The sequence below is a fragment of the Verruconis gallopava genome (assembly GCF_000836295.1).
Source record: "Verruconis gallopava strain CBS 43764 unplaced genomic scaffold supercont1.29, whole genome shotgun sequence".
Taxonomy (NCBI): Eukaryota; Fungi; Ascomycota; class Dothideomycetes; order Venturiales; family Sympoventuriaceae; genus Verruconis; species Verruconis gallopava.
In genome coordinates this window covers 225,391-244,274 of record NW_015622165.1, presented here as the reverse complement: position 1 = coordinate 244,274, position 18,884 = coordinate 225,391, and the positions used below count along the sequence as shown (strand labels likewise).

The following is an 18,884-nucleotide window of genomic DNA, read 5'->3' as shown; positions in this document are numbered from 1 at the left end:
CCTCCACGCGCAGCTTGCGGAACGTCGCCGAATGTTCATCCACGCAGATTATGACTGCCGTCAAAGACGGATCTGCAATTTGCTAAGCGCCTTTTGCCATACTTCGGCAGCCACGTGGGAAAATGAACTCTGGTCTCAAAATTCCAACATCACAGATTGCTATGGAGCTTTCGCTGCATTTGCTAAGTTGCTGATACCTCGACAAATTGCGGCATCTTCCAGGTCGGGCGGCCCGTATCTGCGAGAGGTCATTATTGGGAGCTGGCCAATCCATGTTTGTGAACATGGCGTTCGTTGAGTTGTAAGCTAGAAACCTTGTTTTCATCATATTTGTGCTTGATGTCGAGGAATCACTTTCTGCACCATACAACATTGTAGCAGAAATGACATAACCGGGGGGCGTATGACTTTCAAAGGCCATCTTTGAACAATATCAGTCAGGCTTCCTGACATAGAAGAGCAGACGAAGGATAAGAGCAGGGGCGGTCTGAACACGCGTCCAATCAAAGGCGCTTACAATGTACTCTGCAGAAATGCTTGCATTTCCATGTCCATCAGCTGTAAGTCAGCCACCATGTAGGTCTCGAATTCTTCACGTCATTGTGCACAGACGGTAATATAGGAAAGTCTTTGTCCCATTCACGGAACAAGCTCCTCGTTTCCGTTGCTTGCGGAGTTGAGGTAATCGCAGGATCTTGTGAAGTGGCTAACGCTTGTTGGCCCCGCTAGCGTCGTATGCAGAAGTCAATACTGCAGCACAATGATTCAGTTCTGCATTCTCGGCCGCCACCGGTTAAACTCGAAATTCGCGGGCGCAACGCGAAAGTCACCAAAACAGAACCCTTTTAATTCTTGAATGGAATTCACTTCGCAGTATTGATTCCCTGTGCAATGCTGGTCTCAGTCCAAAAAAAGTGGTTCCAAAGCCATAGATGCTATTATATGTCTACCAATGCACTCGGACTTTCCGCTAACCTGAAAAGAAAACTAAGAAACCGGATATCCTCCGAGAGTACATATGCAAGATCAAACGTGGAACCCTGGAGCTTTATATCCTTGACTGCGGGCCGTAATAGCCTCGTCTTTCCCTACGATCTCGGCCTTCGAGAATCTTGTACTGGTACTTGCCATGCTTTCGACGATACCCCATTAGTTCCTGATAGTCGGCATCGCAGATAATCCTTTTCGACCACAGGTGGCGGACGAGAGCGTACTCGGGCAACGCCGACGCCATGGTATCTCCCAGCTTGAAGTGCTGCGCCAGGTGTGACATGTTGGCCGCCCATGAGACGTTCGGATCTGGGATGTTGAACGTCATATCACAAAGGGGACACGTATTCGACAGAGGCGGCGACTGTCCCCGGAAGTGGGCGAGGTTATGCTCTTTCCACTCCATCTCATTGGTGGACGCATAGTCACAACGGAGGAACCAGAAACGGCAAGTAAAAGTTGGCGGCGGCATTGTGGCCGCTTCTATGACATCGCCATCTGGCACAAGCTGTAGCACGCCTTGGATTGGGTCTAGGTCATTATCGAGCTCTGAAACGGTACATACTGTGGAAGACGTCGTCCAGCTTTGTAGTGACGATGTATCATCGAACAGGAACGACTCGTTGGCTGACGGCGCCAGATCCCCGCTTTCTGACCGCTTGGATTGCCGGGATCGTCTTTTGCCGCCCACGCCGCCAATAGGTGTGGTGCCATAAGCGCTAATCGTTGACGACAGGTTACTCTGCGGGAGCGCTTGCTCGGTTGTTTGACGCGGCATCTGATCTTCCGCGTCTGTAGTTGTTACCAGCAGACTGGTCAAGAAGCTGAGTGGGTTGAACAAGCGGTCGCTAATGTCCTCGTGGCTGGCTCGGTCGTGCAATGGCGAGATCGTAGTGGACAGATTGTGTGCGGAGTAGCCGCTGTCATTCAGCGTGTGCGTGTGGGGTAACCTGGCAACCTTTGATAGCAGGGTCCAAAGAGGATAGACAGCATAGTATACAAACGAAAAAGCAAGTGGCATTGCATATCAATGAAACAAGTTTGAACAATGTACCTTTTTTATACTTTGCGTAGGATGGTACCCCTCCTCCCCACGTACCGTTTTCTAATCGAGATAACCGCCGCAGGCTTCTCGATATAGAACAATCCTCACAGTATCAGGCGATAGCGCATGTGTTAAGGTTGGTCTGTGTTGACGCAGTCTGAGCAGTTGCCAATGTTATCCTAGGCGTACTCCGGGATAGCCTCGCCAGAACTAGAAGCGCTATTGGGGTTGCTAAGCGATCGGCGTCAAGGACTTGACTGTCACGGCTCACGGAGATAGATCTCCCCGCAGTAGAGGGGTAGCTGTTGAGCCGTTTGGCCAAGTTTATCGTTCGCAATGTGCTGTCTCTACATCCGTTCGAGCAATAGGGCACGATGTGAACGGTTAAGCGAGGAGCCACGAGATGAGGGCCTGTGCGGAGACTTCCTAGTCATACTGCCACAATCATCATGAGCACGTCTTTTGAGTTTTGGAGGCTGCTTCCCGCATCGCAATTGCGTTTTGACATCATGTAGAATTTTGCGACGGGATTTCGGAGCGCTCGCCGCTGCCCGAGGTGATCTGTCGGTTGAATCAAGGGGCGCGTATCAAACTCTTGTGAGCAGGTAGGGCTGTTAGCTGAAACACGTCCCAATTAAAAGCTTTTATGTTAGCACAACGTCCTTGGGCGCTTTGCAAGGACGTGAAAAGGCGCCCTCGTGACAAACGTGATTTTTGCTGGCTTCTAAGTAACGCTCTGCAGGATGCTGCAGGCACGACGGCAACCCTTGCATGTGCAGGACCTGCATATGCACCACTAGGTTCAAAAGTCGGCAAATGAGCGCATCTTTTGAGGACAACCGCTGAAGCGTTTTTATTTGCTCAATGTTTACTGTGCGGGGCAGTGAGCGAAATTGTACGTCCCATATTCAGCACCTTACTAGCCAAAATCCTTAATGCTTTTCAATCCTTCGCCGACCGAGACCCAGGCTCTATGTCACACCCTGACTTACGACGATAGCAATCTGTTGCACTGTCGCCTAGCTTGTGATAGCCCAGAGGCCACAAAAGGCTCCAACTAGCGGAAATACGGACCGTATGCCGTTCAATCGAGCCCACTTGGTAAGCAAGCCGTCGAGTTCACTGTCCTCCTTAGCAGCCAGACCAGATTCTGCAACAGCTAGCTTTGCGTCGAGCTTTTCGTTGGTTGGAAGCATGGTAAGGATGGTCCATGGTGCGATCATCAAAGTTGAGATGGCTGCAGCAGACAGAAAATATATCGACGTAAGCGTGGAGCTGCTTGCAGGTTTTTGTTGCACAGACAGTGAATACGCAGCATATGCGAAGGCGGATGCCGACAGTCCAGCAATTTTTGGCGCAGTCGTAAACCCAATGTCAAATATCGTCCGCCATTGTTTGGGAGCAACATTAGGCGGAGCCTTGGATACTGCTGACATTCCTGGCATGGTCATGCTACCAATGTAGCCTGTCATTCGATCAGCTGAATATTCGTCGTCGTACACTAGGTAACTCTGCAACCTACCTGATAGCCATGCGGCCGAAGCGCAGCCAAAAATCTGAGCAATGCGTGCTGCTGTCATTGAGCTCATCTTGACAAAACTGGATATGCGATGCGAGGCGATGAAAGGTGTCCTGTTGCTGATGTGGGCTACGTTCGCCAAGTGCTAAACTATAGGAAACGTGGAGGTTATCGAAAACTGGCTAGCACAAAGTGCATGGAAGATTGTAAGCAGCCATGGCGAGTTCATCCCTCCCCGCGCGAAGACCCTGGTCCTTTATGGCATGATGATAGGCCTGACAGGCCACTACCTCAAGCCAGCGAGTCTCTGAACGAGCAACGACAATACTTGACAAAGCCCATTGGCCGCTTCCACGAACTTAGCCCGCGCGTATTTGCGTGAGCGAAACTTTCACGTGGCATTGGGGCGCAGTTTGCTGATGGAGCCAGTCTCATCTACGGGGCAGACTTTCCTTTATTCCCTATACTGTTATCGCGACTGACAATAGAAAGTGAGAGTTGCATAAGGCTTATGCATAACCGGAAGCTCGGATCTCTAGCTATCCATGCCATCATGACTTTGGCAGGATGACAGTTCGATACCATGCACTCGTTACTGTTCACTCCCCCAGTAATTATGCTCACCTTGTCTCGCTCCAGATGGCTCGGCAAGGACCACCCCCTTTGTATTAAAGGGGATAGAGTTCACGCTGAATAAACCACGTATAGCTGCCTGAATCGCCATGTCTGCGAGCCCCACACCTTCAGCTCCTCCGGAATGACCGTGAACAGCAATCTAGTCGAGAGCTGGATACTGTGACCGACGCTAAATATTTAATGTTATAACGGGCAGGCATTATCCCTTCCTATCATTGACATGGGCCAACAAAAAGTATGCGGCGTTTAGACACCTTGACCTTCCTGGAATGAAATTTGGAGAGTGACAGTCTCGTGCTCCGACGGATAATTCATCGTGTTATGCCAACCTACATGTATATAGCATGAATAACAAGCTGTTGCCCCTGCTATGGCAGCCAGACACCACCCCATTCGTTTAGTGTGATGACGCCAGCCACGCCTGAGATGTGCACTAAGAGCATTAGAGACGGAGGATGGTACAATAGTTCCTCACTCTTGCCAGGCAACATGAAAATCATGAAAAACATGAAGTTCGTCAGATCAGCCAGGATCAGAGCCAATTCCACTGGGCATTTGGCACAAAACCTGGTCAGACTGCTGGCACTCTAATCGAGCATCGGTGCTGCTCGGACACGAGGTGACCTAAGTCAAGGATAAAAAGTCACCAGTCAGTACGGCGATCCGCCCTCGTTGGTATTGAACATGAGGATGCGCAGGCACCAGGCGTATAGTGCACAGATGCATTTTTGGCGGCATATCCTGGGACAGCTAATGAGCGCAATCTGTATTCCTTAACTATAACAAGCCGATTTTTCCTCCGCTCACATGTGGCATTGGTGATAGTACACGGTGTTACGACATGAGCCAAAGTGGCTGGAAGCCGCCACGCGCTCGGACCATCGCCGCCACCCACCAGAGGTCATTCTTCCATCGTCGAACTCTCCTATACACATCATCATTGTCTGTAAGATACAGTGTCTTGCCCATATTGTAAGCTACATCTACTATAGCTCTTAAAATAACGAAAGTATTTTCTCATTTTCCAGCCAAGAATGGGCATCATGATCTTGTGCATCCCCGTATTTTCACAGAACTGGCGAAGCCTACCAGCCTCACACCAACCTCACTACAACCACAGCATTTTTCTGTAACAAGCACAATGATTTCATTCTTTGGTAGATTATATGTCTGAAAAATTATTCTTGGCTCATTCCCAAAATCAAATATTCTTCTCGACATATTTATTCTTTTGCATCTCCGTCGAGTACAGCTCGTTGAGTCTCTCCTTGCTGAACATTTGGAATCTCCGTATGCCCAGGATGCGGTTTGCTGGGAGAGTCTGCCTTGTCGCTCTTCCCATTGTTGCGATTGCGCAGAATACAAGTTTCGTTACCGTTCCAGTTGTTATCAATGGTACGCTTTCTTAACATCAGCAAAGAATCCCGATCTCATCACTCACGAGCTTCTGCAGGCTACACGACCAGCATCGCTATACCAGCATACACGGGACAGTCAGCAATCGAAGCCACGGTAACTTTATCCGTGGCCTCCAACCCAGCTGAAATATATGGCACAGCCGCAGCTGGAGCTCCACAGAGCACGGCTACTGCAACGCAGCTCACTGTCGTCCCGGGCTCGCCACAGGGTTCGAGTTCGCCTGAAGCATTGACATCGACGCCGCCAGCGGGAACACCAGGGACTCCCGAATCTCCACCTTCCGTGCTACCTCTGGCCACTAATGCTCCAGAAGCTTTGACTCAGCCGTACGGAGTGTCCAATACTCCAGCCGTCGTGACGGAACAGCCCGCATCCACTGTCGAGGTCTCGCAAACTACCTACACGACTAATGCTGCCGGTGAATCCGTGCCCATCGTCATTCCCGTTCCAATTTCGGTTTCACCGACGACATATGAGACCACCATCTCCGGGTCGCCGGTTGTCGTTATCACCAACGTGCCTGTGACTGGAGTCGCCAGCAGCGTTGCTTCTGGCGTCTCGAGCGCAGCTGCCTCGGCCTCGAGTGCGGTGTCCAGTGCTGCTGCATCTGCCTCAAACGCAGTAACGAGTGCTTCTAGGGAAGCATCTAGTGCAGTTGCATCAGCATCGAGCGAGGGCTCGAGTATCACCTCGGCAGTCAGTGCTTCAGTTTCATCGGCTGCATCAGCTGCCAGCAGTGCAGGAGCTTCCGTATCGTCAGAAGCCAGCTCCGCTGCCTCGTCTCTCAATTCAGCAGCGAGCTCTGCATCGGCATCAGCATCCTCCGCTCTCTCAAGTGCTTCAGCATCCGCTTCCTCTGCCCTGTCTTCGTTCACCAGCAGCATCTTCAGCGCCAGCTCGTCCACTGCAAGCCCAACTGCACCTGTGCCAACGGCCCGGAACGCGGCACCAGATGCAAGGATACCAGGCGCTTTGATCTTCCTGAGTTGCGTTTTGACTGTAGCACTTGCTTGGGTGCTGAGCTCATGATCACAGCCACATGCGATCTCTTTTCTCTTTCATTCCGATGTTACAATTTAATATGTCCTTAATACCCGCGTAATGCATAATACAAGCGGCGTTTTGATATTTTAGCAGGGCGGGATCTTCTTTTTAGGAAAACACATACGAGGGAAGGATTGGAATATCATGACGTTACGGTTAACACAAAGGAGAACTAATGCCGGCAATGTATACATGAAGACAAAAAGCAAAAGAGAATAACAGCTATCAAGACTTCATGTTAGACCGATTCCGTCCGCAGTCAGAAGCCTTGATTCTTTATGCCATGCAGTTCTAGAGCAATCGTACGATGTCACCGCACCTAAATTGCTCGCATGCATTCCGGGGTAAAAAACCAAAAAGGCAAGAGGAACATGGAGACCGCAGAGATGACCCGACCAAACGCTTACCGTATCTAGCGTAGCGTGACTTCGGAGCGTGCACCTTGAGGCTCCGCAAACGAAAGCATGCTCCCAAAATTGTGTGCTTTCACGAGCATTCCGCATGTAAAATCTGCACTTGCGACGCGAGAAAATGGCGCAGGCGTTTCCCTACACGGTGTACTCGTGTCCCTGCGTGGACGTGACGACGCCGTCGCCTTCGTCGAAAGTCTCCCAAAAGCGCAATTCAACACAGCAGACCGCCACTTCGGGAACAGTTCACGACGATGACGACGACGAGGACAGAACGTTCGACCCTCGCTCCCCGCGCGCAAGCTTCTCCCTCTTCCCGCTCGAACACCTCCTGTACTGCACGGAGTGTCAATCTCTTCGTTGTCCGCGTTGCACGACCGAAGAGGTCGTATGCTGGTACTGCCCGTCATGCCTCTTTGAGGTTCCTTCGTCCACCGTTCGCTCCGAAGGCAACCGATGCACGCGGTCGTGCTACAACTGCCCAATATGCACATCCTTCCTCAGCATTGCAGCAATGGGGGAGACGGAGAATGGTGAGCCGGCAGGGCCCTACGTGCTGACGTGTGGGTACTGCATGTGGACGAGTTTGGACGTTGGCTTGAAATTCGAAAAGAGCAACAATATCACAGGCCAGCTGGCCAAGATGCGGAACGGCGGAGTTGCTGTAAATTCGGGAAAAGAGGAAGACGAAAGGAGGGCCTCTGTGCAGGACAGCAGCGGTGGCGACGAGGCGAAATCGCCGTCTGACGAGCAGAGCGGGCATCCGCCCACGACGGACGAGATCTTCGGCAAGCTGAACGCATTCTACAAGCAACAGTTGGAAGAATCGGCCGAGACAGGCGTGTACGGAGGCGCGGCCGGCGACCTCAACTACTCGTCTCCTTCATCCATCAACCGGCTGCTCAACATGTACGCAATGGGCAAGAAGCCCAAGTCACGGAAGCCAAAACCCATGCGCTCGGCGTACCACCCCAACGAAGGCCTGCAGATCTTTGATCCATCGTCATCTGACCAAATGACCCTGTCAAAGCTACGGCGGCTAGGCCTCGACGCAACCGCGACGCTGGAACAAGTCTACTTCCAGGACCCGCGCGCCGGCACGCCGCGCTTCACCTCGGACCTGCGACCGGTAGCGACGTTGCTGAGGACGAAGCGCAGCAAACGCTGTAAGACGTGCCGTACGCTTCTGTCACGGCCCGAGCCCAAGGTGTCGACGACGCGGTACAAGATCCGGGTGTTGGCCTCGTCAAACCTGCCCTCGCTGACGCTGCGCTCGCTGACGTCGCCACCCACGACGTCGAGCACGCATCCTCTGGTCTCGCTGCCCAAACAGAGCGCCAACCTGCCGTATGCTCGCCTGGCGCCGCTCGCGCCCCACCAGTTCGTCCTCACGCTGACTAACCCGCTCTTCGACGCGATCAAGGTCCTGCTGGCCACGCCCGCAACCACGCCCGGCAGGGTCCAGACAAAGGTCACACTGCTGTGCCCGCAATTCGAGGTCGGCGCGAACACGGACGTGTGGGACGAGGCGCTCAACAGCTCCGCCAGCGCGGCCGCCCGGCGCAGGTCCGTCATGCCCGGCGCGCCGGGCGCCGCCGCTGCCGGCGACGACGGCCGTCAACCAGAGGTCGGCAAGGTGTGGGATCGCGGCCGGAACTGGACCAGCGTCGTGATGGAGGTCGTGCCGGGCCTGCTTCCTGGCGGCGCCGACTCGTCGCTGACCGCGGCGGTCGAGAAGGCGACCGAGAAGAGCAGGGATGGCGTGGCAGACAGCGACAGCGACAGCGACGCAGGCGGCGACGGAGACGCCGGTCTGGACGAAGACGAGGACGTGATCGAGGTGCCCATCCTCGTGCGCATCGACTACGAGACGGAGGCCGGCGGTGGCGCAGGCGAGGAGAAGCGCGAGGCTGCCCCCAAGGAGAGAAGGGAGCTCGCTTACTGGTGCGTCGTCGGCGTAGGCAGGGTCGCCCGCTGAGAGGCCCGTCCGCGAGCGCGCTCCTCCCTCGGCGACGACAGCGATGGGGCTCCACCCGACCCCCAACAAGCGGCTTGTGTGCTTTGCACGACTGAGATACCCACGAAATGACGAAGCGTTTAAACAACACCCACTTTCCCCCCTCGTCCTGCTCCCTCCCTTTCTCTCTTAGTTCCTTTCGTCCTTCTTCCTCCTTTCTTTCTATCTTCCCTTCTCGCGTCCCCAGCAAAGCTTCCAACAAAACACCCTTTGCTTTGCCGTCCTTTCGGCACCTCCTCCCTCCCTCTTCGCAGTGACGCCCACGTCAACCCGAAGCGCGCCCCGAACGTCCCCGACACAAACTTGCCCGCACCGGGCCGGTGGATAGCGAGCAGACGCCCGGGCGCGAATCCGACCCACGCCTCTCGCCTTTCACCCGCCTTCCGCCCAGGAAAGCTCGTGCCGGTCGCCCAGGCCAGCTCACCCCACACTTTCAACGCCGGGCGCGCGCTGTCCCTCCCCCCCCCCTTCCTTCCCTCGCCCGCCCAACCGCCTTCCATCAGAGGTCCACCGTGGCGATCAAATCGTGCAGTGACGGCCGGTGGCGTGAATGCTGCCATCGGATTCTCCAAGCGTAGGCGGAACCAGAGAAGTTAAGAAGCGACCGAGGTAGAGGAAGCGTAAGAGAAATGAGGAAGAACGAGGCTGCGCAGAAGCACGAAAAATAAAGGTAGCGTATTTGTTTTTTGGGTTCATTTCGTCGTGACCTGGCCGACGTGTCAACACTAAACAAGGGCACGTGAGGAATTACATGCTTGCAGGTGGATCAGAAACGGGAATTAAATTCACTTTAGATATGTCGTTACAATCTAAGCTTGGTCGGAGGCTCTACGGTAGCCATGCGTCGACCGAATTGCAAAAGCCAAACCAAACCAAACCAAACAAAAACATGATGAGTAAGCCTGTGCGCTCCAAGACGCTATGTTTGCTCTCTTGTGTATGTGTGTATGTGTGTATGTGTGTATCGGAACTCTTTGACGAGAAAAAAGGACAGCATTCGGGGACTCAATTAGCAAGCAAAAGTTCAAAGGACAAGATGCAGATCGCTATGCAACATGCTCATGAAGTGATGAAGGCAAGGAAAGTTATGATGATGTCGATGTCGCTGATGATCAATGATGATGATGACAGTAGGGAAGTTTTTCCTCACAGCGTTCGGGGATGCTGCTCTCTTCATATCCACTCGTTTCCTACTTTCCTTCGCATTTAAAATCAAGCCCTCGCCATCCACTGATTAATGCAGTGGCGAAACTGTCCCCGTTGCGGAGACAAGCGACATCGCGTACGAACTCGAGTCGGCGCTCACCCTTGGCGGAATTGGTGGTCATTCCCTGCCGCTCAGAAGCTCCACGTCTGGAACCCCCCAGCCATAGTCCATTAGCAGAGCGCGTCCGTCCTGGCTCGTGGCAACGATGCGACGGTAGTCACCCTTGGCGGCCAGGATCCAACTTGTAGTCCAGTTGTCGTACGAACCGATAAGCTCGCCCGAGTGGAAGTCATACACGCGAATGCCTTGGTCATAAGAGCCAGAGACGATCCGGCCGTTGGCAGAGTCGAGGAACAGTGAACGCACGAGCGAGTTGTGGCCTCGGAACGTGTGCACCAGCTCCGTCGTGTTGGCGTCGAACTTGTAGATGACTTGATCGTTGCCGCCCGCGAGGACGTACCGACCATCGTCAGAGAACTCAACCGCTGCGAGGCCGCGGTCCTGGCTGTTGAATTGCTTGATAACTTCCAACTTCTGCAGATCCCAGATCTTGGCGAGCCCGTCGCCCGAGGCCGAGACGAGAAGCTTGCGGCCATCAATCTCGCGCAGTTGGACCGCGTTGACAGGCCCTCGGTGGCCGTGCAAGGCCTTGATTAGCGTAAATGTCTTGCGGTCCCACACGCAGATGTGCGCATCCTTGGAGCAAGAGATGATATACCGGTCGTCCATGCACACGTCCAGCACGCCCGCCGTGTGATGGTGCAGCCTGCGAATAGGCTCAAATGTGTTGATATCCCACACGATACAGGAATGATCTGACGAGCCGGTGACCATGATCTCCTTGTCGAACTGCAGGCATAGGATCGATGCCGTATGGTAGTCAGAGGGAATGTGGAAGATGGCGTCGCCTTCGGGTGTGCCATTCAGGCTGCGTGTCTGATGGACCGTGTTTGTTGGATGTGTTTCGAGCGTGGCGTCCGAAGCAGGGCGAACTGGTCGAGCGGCGGGGCCGCCTATGACCTTGCGGCACCTGTACGGGGCATTCAGGTCCCACACACGGATCGTTCTGTCCCTTGAGCCTGTGATTATCTTGTCTTCGTCGAACTGGCAGCAGTACACGCTGTCCGTGTGGCCGACAAAGTATATGGCTTTGGGCTGCATGGTCTTCCAGTTCTTCTCCACCTTTCGTCTGGCGGCGCACATCTTCTTCCACTCCTGCGGTTCGTTGGGCCGCCGTCCGAGGCCCTGGCCGCCGAACTGAATGTATGGCAGTACGTTGTCATCGGCTCGAGCGTATCGGCCTAAGAAAGAGGAGCGCCAGACAGCTGCCGATCCGGCAACCTCATTCCACCGCCTTGAAACACGCATGCAACGTGTCAGGGCGGTGTCGTCGAGATAGGAGAGTATGCCGGCTGCGATTTCGGTAGGCAATTTGCCAACAAGGTCTGTTCAAGTTAGCCTGATAGTTCTCTGCTCCAACAAGTTCAACAGCGCACCCAATGAAGGTGCACAATGTTGACCGCTGAGCGACAGTGACATTCCTCATCTCCTCCTTGACAAAGAGAAGAGAATAGAAAAAAGTCGCTGCCGCGGCTTGGCAGCCTGCATCCATCTCCGCGCCAAAAAAAAAAAAAAATAGCATATGGACGTCCAACACGTACCTGTCCTTGCTGGCGGCTTAGACCGCCTGCGATCCGTGAACTCGTCGAGCCCATTGTCCGCTTCCATGGAGTCATAGCCCGCATACAACATGTCAATGTCCTCTGCAATGGGCGAGAACTTGCCCTTGCCGCCCTTCCGCTTCTTTGGCACGCGCATGTCAATGTCATCCGACATCTCCTCGTCCGATAGGTCGTGTGGATACAGATGGTGGTGTTGATGTTGATGTATGTGTGGTGTCGCCTCTGGAAATGTAGAATCAACCATGCCATGATGCTGATGCAAAGACAGCTTGTTGTGATTGTGCTCTGCGGCCGCAGCGCGAGCCGCGGATCCGGGAGCCATACTGTGCCACGGATGCGGAGCCACGGTCAGCAAGCTGTGCTGAAGCTGTTCAGGGGTTTCAACGTAAAATGACGGTGCGTCACCCATGTGTGTATCCTCGTCGTGGTGATTCTGTGTCGTCGCGTGCTCTCTGACGAGCGAGTAAAACACACGCCTCGGATGAGCTTTGTCCCGCAGACTCTTGAATCGCCTGATTCCCCTACTGCTGCTGCCATTATTACTACTGATGCTGCCACTGCCATTGTGCTGCGGGACCCGCGGAAGAGATGAGGAGACAGACGCGGTGCTCCTCGCGGACGGCGTCGAGGCCAGCGTGTTGGACATCGAATTCAAGCTCGCCGTCGGATTGATGCTCGACGCTGCGTTCACTGGACTTGAAGCGGCACTGCTGCCGCTTGCGGCGAACGAGTCGTGCGTGCTCAACCGCTCGACGGGTCGCATGTCCCTGCCGTTGCCCTGAAGTGCCTTGCGCGCCATTGCACTGAAAGCTCCCCTCGCCTCTTCGATGCCAGCCTTGAATCTGTTTCGCTGCGGTTGAGCCTGTGGACCCTGCTGGTGCTGGTTTGCATCCACGCCACCGCTGCCGCTCACAGAGAAGGAGGACAGCAGGTACGAGGACGACGGTCTGGGTCGCGAGAATACGGCGACTGCTGACGTGTCTCTGGCGCTGTGGAAAAACTCGTGTGTGGAACGGCGAGTCTTCAAGCCGGGATTCCTTGCGTTTGCGCAGGACGGTGCTGGATATGAGGCTGAGCTCGAGGTTGCTGCGTTGCTCAGGCTCGTTGCGATCGCGGGAGCGTCCGAGGGGGGCCGAGCCAACGGAGACGACAACGACGGCGTATGACGAGCAGTGGAAGAAGACGAAGTCGGATTCAGGGTGCCGGAGGAATCGTTGTTGGGAAGGCCGGACGAGGTTTTTGGTCGCAGCCAGTTGTTATGAACCATTCTCCGGTCGAGGACGGTCGAGCCAGGCCAGTCGCACAGCGCCGGTGCTGGAGACGTCGCTCCACTGAACGAGAGATCGAGAAGCGTCTTGGCTTGCAAATTGCCTCTGCGAAGTATCTGGTCGGCACGCGTGAATGATTGCGCCGTATGTTTGTGCCGGACAAATGATGTGGATTACGGGTAGGGAGCAGTGCGTGCTGGACGGTATGGAAAAACAGGAAGATCCTGCTATCGGTCCAGGATCGACACGTCCAAATCAGACAAAGACAGACAGAGCAGCGAGCACTAAAGGCCCAGCCGGGGGGCGGGCGGGGGCCGGGGGAGGATGCTGGTGTCGGTGCTGCGAATGAACACGCAGTGATAAAATAAACCAGGACGGAAGAAGAAAACGAAGGAAAGTCTTGGGATATATACGCGAGAGCGTGTGCGAGCAGAGGTGGATTTATGTGAGAGTTGTTTTTTTTTTTTTTTCAGCGTGGCAAGACGCTCGCGGTCTTGTTGAGGAAGAGTCGACCGGCTTAGGCGGGAAGTGAGCGAGTTCAGCGAGTGAAAGAGAGAGAGCGAGGACGAGCGCAAGCAGGCGAGAAGCTGCCCGTGTTTAGTATCGACGCTCACAGGGTTTGTCGGCCAGCCTTGGTACACTTGCGTAGCCCACTCGACGCTGGCCGTGCTCTGAATTTTATTTTTATTTTTGATCTTTTTTAATTCCTTACTCCTGATGGGGCCCTTCCCCGTCGCCGGTCTCTTGTTCGGCCTTTGCTGGGCTCACGGCTCAGACTTTTTTTCTGCTGGGCCTGCGCGACTGTCGGTGAACGGAGACGAGAGGTCGGCAGCCGTGGGTTACACGCTAGCCCGGCGTCACGACCGCCCAAGCGAGCGGTTGGCACGATTCTGTTCCACGTCCCAAACAAACGCACGCCGTCACTGCTGATGGATGGTGATCCGCGCGCCGACAAAGCTTCTTTGTCGTACCTTTAATTTTTCGCCTTCTCTTCGAGCTGCGGACGTGCTTGCGTGCCGGGCGTACGCGTGTGGTTGCAGTCTGCTTCGGCCGGTGGCCAGATGACTTGGTGAGCAGTCGAGGCGCCGTGCCTGGCAGACGAAGGGGACGAAGGACGTGTACGCTGACGGCTGCTTTAGATGTGACCGACGCGCAAAGGGAACATGCCCGTACGCACGTTCAGCCGAGCGGCGTTGTTGCCGTGGTGGATGTCGGAATGTCGAGAGCAGAAGCACAGCCGTGCCAGCTGGGACGTGTCCGCACAAGTGCACGCTCTTGTTCGACGGCGGGACGGACGCAACAATGGCCCAGCAGACAGAGAGCGCGAGACACGAGTCGTGGTGTTGGTTGTTTGTATTGTGCAGAGGAGCTGCAAGCACGAGCACGACCTGGAGTCCTTTCTCGTCCTTTGCGTCCTGCTCGTGCACTCTTCGCTGGGTCACAGCCGCTTGGCTCTTCGCTCTGCCTGTGGCTCTCACCGTTCAGCATCGTTGTCTCTTTCTTTTTCCTTTCCGTCGTCCTGCTCGTGCCTTGCGTCGTTGCTCGCCCGCCAGCGTCTGCTTGTCCTGCTTGTCCTGCTTGCTTGCAGTCTGGTATTGGCTCCGAACCGGCCGGCACCACCGACTTTTGCCCAGCTTCTGCGCTTCAGCCCCGTCATACTGACCAGCATCGCCCGCTTGCTGCGATGCTCATTTGCACACAGGACGGATCAATCACCCGTCATGCACCCATCACCGGCTCCTTCATTTGTTCTTCCTTCGTCCCCTGCCCTGCGCCGGCCTGCACTGAGACTGCTTCTGAATGGGCACACTGGCCAAGGGCCGCGAAGCTCCCTTTGTCGCGCGCACTTGGCCGCCCAAACCGTCCAACATCTCGCTCCGACACCCACGTCCACATGAACACATTCTATGTACACTGCGTGTGCGCACATACATGCACGTACACGCACACGCACGCAGATCAAACGTGCTTATGGCATGCTGCATATGTCCGCCCTACTAGTCTGCGTGCAACCAGTGTCGTGCAAGATTTGCTCCTATCCAGTCATGTGAGCCCGGCATTTCTGCATGCCAATAGTAATTTCGCTCTGCCCGCGCCGTATTTCATCTCGCAGCCAGACAGTCGAAACCCGTCCCATGCGTCCGGCCGCGCATGCGTGCCGCAGCACATGATGAAACCTCAGAAACGAAGAGGCGGTCCGCCGCCGGAGAGCGAAACGCAAGGCTGATGCCCGCTCACATAACTTTCAGACCACACACGTCGCTCAAAGAAACTTCAGCGCGAAACAGCCGGCCCCCCAAAAAAGCAAACGTTTGCCCCCTTCGCCGCAGCCATTCTCCCTTTCAAATAAAGAAAGGGAAAGGAAAGGTATACGTCTTCCCCCCAACGGAAACGAGTGGCGGTAAGAAAAAAGTTGATCGAAACTATTGCCACACCCGATCTTGCTAGCTTTTTTTCCCGCTTCGGTTCCCGCTTTTATTTTGCCCTGGGCACTATTGACGTCCACTGCTTGCAACACCAGCCCTCCTTCCCTCTTTGCAACCGAGAAGGCGCGTTCGGCCCCGTACGCGTCCAGCTAAGAAGGAACCCTCCGCGCGCGCGACGACGTCATTCCTCCCGCCCGGGAGTCAGCGCTCTCACACCAGCGAGCAAACAGGCAGGCGCGGCGCACAAGCCGAACGAGCAGGAAGCGGCACCGACGACTATGGGCGCGTCTCCACGCCCAGGCACGGCGCCGTCGCTCCAGCCCGTCGAGCTCATCACCCAACTTCCGCTGCTGTACCGCGTCTTCTTCCTGTACCTCGAGCCCGTCAGTGCGCTGGTGGGCGCCTACTTCGCCGCTTGCCGCCCGCACGCCTACCTGGCGCTCACGCACTCCGCGTCGGCGCCCGCTCCGGCCGCCGTCCCCACCGGCACCGCCGTCGTGCTCGCCCAACTTGCGAACCTGTACGTGCTGTTCACGCTCAACGAGGCCTTCGTGCTGCGCAGCTCCCGCGACGTCCGCGTCTGGCGCGCGCTGCTTTCCGTCCTGCTCGCCGCTGATCTGGGCCATCTGTGCAGCGTCGCCCCGCTCGGCCTCCACCAGTACTACGCCGCCTGGCGCTGGAACGCCATGGACGCCGGAAATCTGGGCTTTGTGTACTTGGGCGCCATCATGCGCGTCGCCTTTCTGGCCGGCGTGGGCGTGCGGACGTCACGCACCGCGCTGGTAGCTGGCCCCAAGAAGATCAAGATGTGACGTGCTCTTTCCCTTGCCCTTCGCCCTATCACTCGCTATGCTCGTTCTAGGCAGTGCACCGTTCGGAAAACCCCATGCAAATTCCATTCTCGTCGCGTCGCGTCAGTCTTCTGCGGATGATTTCACATGTCGCTCCAGAATTGTTGGACGTTAGTGCAAACACTCGGAACCAAAGGCGGCTCCACTTCAGGGCAGCAGCGGGCTCTAGATGCGGAGAAGACGTGGTCAGTCGGTATGTTACTGTTCAGGACTTGATCGAGCGCGCGAATCTCGGTTCTCCAGGGTTCAGCGGGAACATGGGGAAGAAAAAGGTTAACTTTATTTTCCACGGAACTCTTTCACGTCAAGCTTCCAGACTCCCATTTCACGTGGGTACGCCACGATTGGAGCAAGGCAAGAACCAGAAAACTGGTGCGTATGTAGTTTGGATTTGCGGGGCCCGTGGGGCCATTGACGCTACCGCGGCCAGGTCTGCACGGAGATCTGTGGTCACGAATTCTGCTGAAATCACAACTCTAGGTGGTCAAGATCTTGGGACGCAGATCTACCTCGCCGAGGGTGTTTGTGGGAATGAACCGGAGCCTGGCCACACGCGTCGAGCGAACCACCTGTTCCCCGAACGGTCGATTCGTTCCGGAGCCTGAGTCAATCCTGAACATCGAGCCATTTGTGTCTCGGCGCGTCAATCCCACAAGCGATTGAGAAAAGCTTATATCCTGCGGGACGAAGCGGCTTTACAGGGATACGGCAGGAGCCGCTGAAGATTTGCGAGAGCATCTGCGGATCGCTGATGGATGCGTGATATCCAAGACGTCTCAATTGACGAGCCAGTCTCGTGTGAGAGTCGTCGTGCAGTTATCATGTACATGTCTTTCCGGCTTTGAACGTCTGAATGCATGTCATGTCACTCTGCTTGCGAATGCATCGGGGGGGTTTTACGATGGATTATATCGGACGGCTGTAATCGAGGCGGCAAGAGGCATTCATATGACAGCTCAATTGGCATTCTAGAATCTAACGCAGCTGCGGTGGAGCAATTCACACATACTGGTTCGCAATGACGATGACATCCCTTTTCGATGCACGAAATGGACACAAACCTTTCTGCGAGTTGACTTCATCTCCACAGATACTGACCTCGCAAAGTGAGGATTCTTGAAGAAAAGGGGACGTTACCAGCTCCGTACATGGTGCGCGAGACCATCACGTAAGCTTGGCCCCTGAATTTGGAGCGGGTAACAGTCCCTCGTCCTGATATAGCTTGAACCATTTCCGAATCATGTCATCCGTGTAGATCTGGCCCGTGAACCCGTGGCTGCGCACCTTAATGCAGCTCATCGAGCTGGGCGGGCTGTTCCCCCTCATGAAGATGAAGTCCGCAAACTGGCCGCTCTGGCCCAGAAACGTCTCCAACGCGGGCGCTCTGAGTTCGTGCTTCTCTCTGATCTGGTCCCACTCCCGACCGAAGCCGGCCATCTCGCGCGTGAAGGAGAACGGCTTCGTGGGACCCTCCTGCATGCCGAGCGCCTCCGCAAAGACGGCCCAGTGCTCCTTCAGGCTCGCCAGCTCGCCGTTCTCGAGGTTGTAGCACTGGTTGCGCGCCCTGGGCTCCCTCAGCACCCACTCGCACGCCTGCGCGATCACGTCCGAGTCGGTCGCCTGCGCAATCGCCAGGCCTTCTCCCGGGTAGTACAGCGGCTCTCCCCTCGCCTTCAGTACCGCCGCGTAGACGCCGATGGCTCCGTACAGGTTCATCGCCCCGCCGACGCTCATGCCGATGACGAGGCCCGGGCGGAGCACGTTCCAGCTCCAGTCCTGGCCCTTCTGCCTCGCCTTGAGGTAGTCCTCCTGCGCCCAGTAGAAGTTGGGGATGCTCCGGTCTTCGTCTCGGTCCTCCCTCGAGCCAACGCGAATCGGGTGCACGTGGACACCGTACGCCTTGGGGCCCTGCAGGATCGTCACGTTTCGCAGGCCCTTTGCGTGCGGCACTACCGCCTCGACCGTGTTGCGCAGCATCGCCTCGTTGCGCTCAATCTGCTTCTGCTCCAGCCAGCCGGAGCGCAGGTCAGGCTCCTCGTGCAAGGCGGCAAAAACGATCTGGACCACGTCCGTGAGAGGCGACAGTGCTTTCGCGCACGCCTCCGAGCTCGACAAGTCGACCGACATCCACGACGCGCCGTACGTCGACACGGGCTCACGTCGAGACACAGCCGTGACCTTGTAGCCTCGCTCGGCGTAGTACTGCATTGCTGCGCGGCCGACCACGCCAGTGGCGCCGGTGATCAAAATGTGTTCGCCGGCCATATTCCCGCCTTACACGTGTTTGTTCACGAGTTTGGAATTCTTTTTTTCTATCCAGGGCGATGAGGCGATGGGCGATGAGGATCACATAATTGCCCTGGAAATTGT

The 18,884-nt window shown here is 55.6% G+C and overlaps 7 protein-coding genes across 7 annotated transcripts; 3 read left to right on the top strand and 4 right to left on the bottom strand.

The window, feature by feature from the left end:
• Positions 1–1,048: 1,048 nt before the first annotated feature.
• PV09_07436 (uncharacterized protein) lies at positions 1,049–2,011 on the bottom strand (the record flags this gene model as incomplete). Its single annotated transcript, XM_016361199.1, has 1 exon — positions 1,049–2,011. One exon carries the CDS (start codon positions 2,009–2,011, stop codon positions 1,049–1,051), a length of 963 nt encoding a protein of 320 aa, XP_016211019.1.
• Positions 2,012–3,054: 1,043 nt separating this feature from the next.
• PV09_07435 (uncharacterized protein) lies at positions 3,055–3,624 on the bottom strand (the record flags this gene model as incomplete). Its single annotated transcript, XM_016361198.1, has 2 exons — positions 3,055–3,500; positions 3,558–3,624. 2 exons carry the CDS (start codon positions 3,622–3,624, stop codon positions 3,055–3,057), a joined length of 513 nt encoding a protein of 170 aa, XP_016211018.1.
• Positions 3,625–5,491: 1,867 nt separating this feature from the next.
• Positions 5,492–6,638, top strand: PV09_07434 (uncharacterized protein; the record flags this gene model as incomplete). Its single annotated transcript, XM_016361197.1, has 2 exons — positions 5,492–5,585; positions 5,644–6,638. 2 exons carry the CDS (start codon positions 5,492–5,494, stop codon positions 6,636–6,638), a joined length of 1,089 nt encoding a protein of 362 aa, XP_016211017.1.
• Positions 6,639–9,792: 3,154 nt separating this feature from the next.
• Positions 9,793–13,707, bottom strand: PV09_07433 (uncharacterized protein). Its single transcript, XM_016361196.1, has 2 exons — positions 11,949–13,707; positions 9,793–11,732 (listed from the first exon to the last, which is right to left on the bottom strand). Exons 1-2 carry the CDS (start codon positions 13,234–13,236, stop codon positions 10,405–10,407), a joined length of 2,616 nt encoding a protein of 871 aa, XP_016211016.1. The 5' UTR covers positions 13,237–13,707; the 3' UTR covers positions 9,793–10,404.
• A 2,234-nt stretch (positions 13,708–15,941) lies between these two features.
• Positions 15,942–16,475, top strand: PV09_07432 (uncharacterized protein; the record flags this gene model as incomplete). The annotated part of the gene is made up of 1 exon (XM_016361195.1): positions 15,942–16,475. One exon carries the CDS (start codon positions 15,942–15,944, stop codon positions 16,473–16,475), a length of 534 nt encoding a protein of 177 aa, XP_016211015.1.
• A 74-nt stretch (positions 16,476–16,549) lies between these two features.
• PV09_07431 (uncharacterized protein) lies at positions 16,550–17,119 on the top strand (the record flags this gene model as incomplete). Its single annotated transcript, XM_016361194.1, has 1 exon — positions 16,550–17,119. The coding sequence occupies one exon, from the start codon at positions 16,550–16,552 to the stop codon at positions 17,117–17,119; it is 570 nt and encodes a 189-aa protein (XP_016211014.1).
• Positions 17,120–17,678: 559 nt separating this feature from the next.
• On the bottom strand, positions 17,679–18,779 carry PV09_07430 (uncharacterized protein; the record flags this gene model as incomplete). Its single annotated transcript, XM_016361193.1, has 1 exon — positions 17,679–18,779. The coding sequence occupies one exon, from the start codon at positions 18,777–18,779 to the stop codon at positions 17,679–17,681; it is 1,101 nt and encodes a 366-aa protein (XP_016211013.1).
• Between the last annotated feature and the right edge of the window lie 105 nt (positions 18,780–18,884).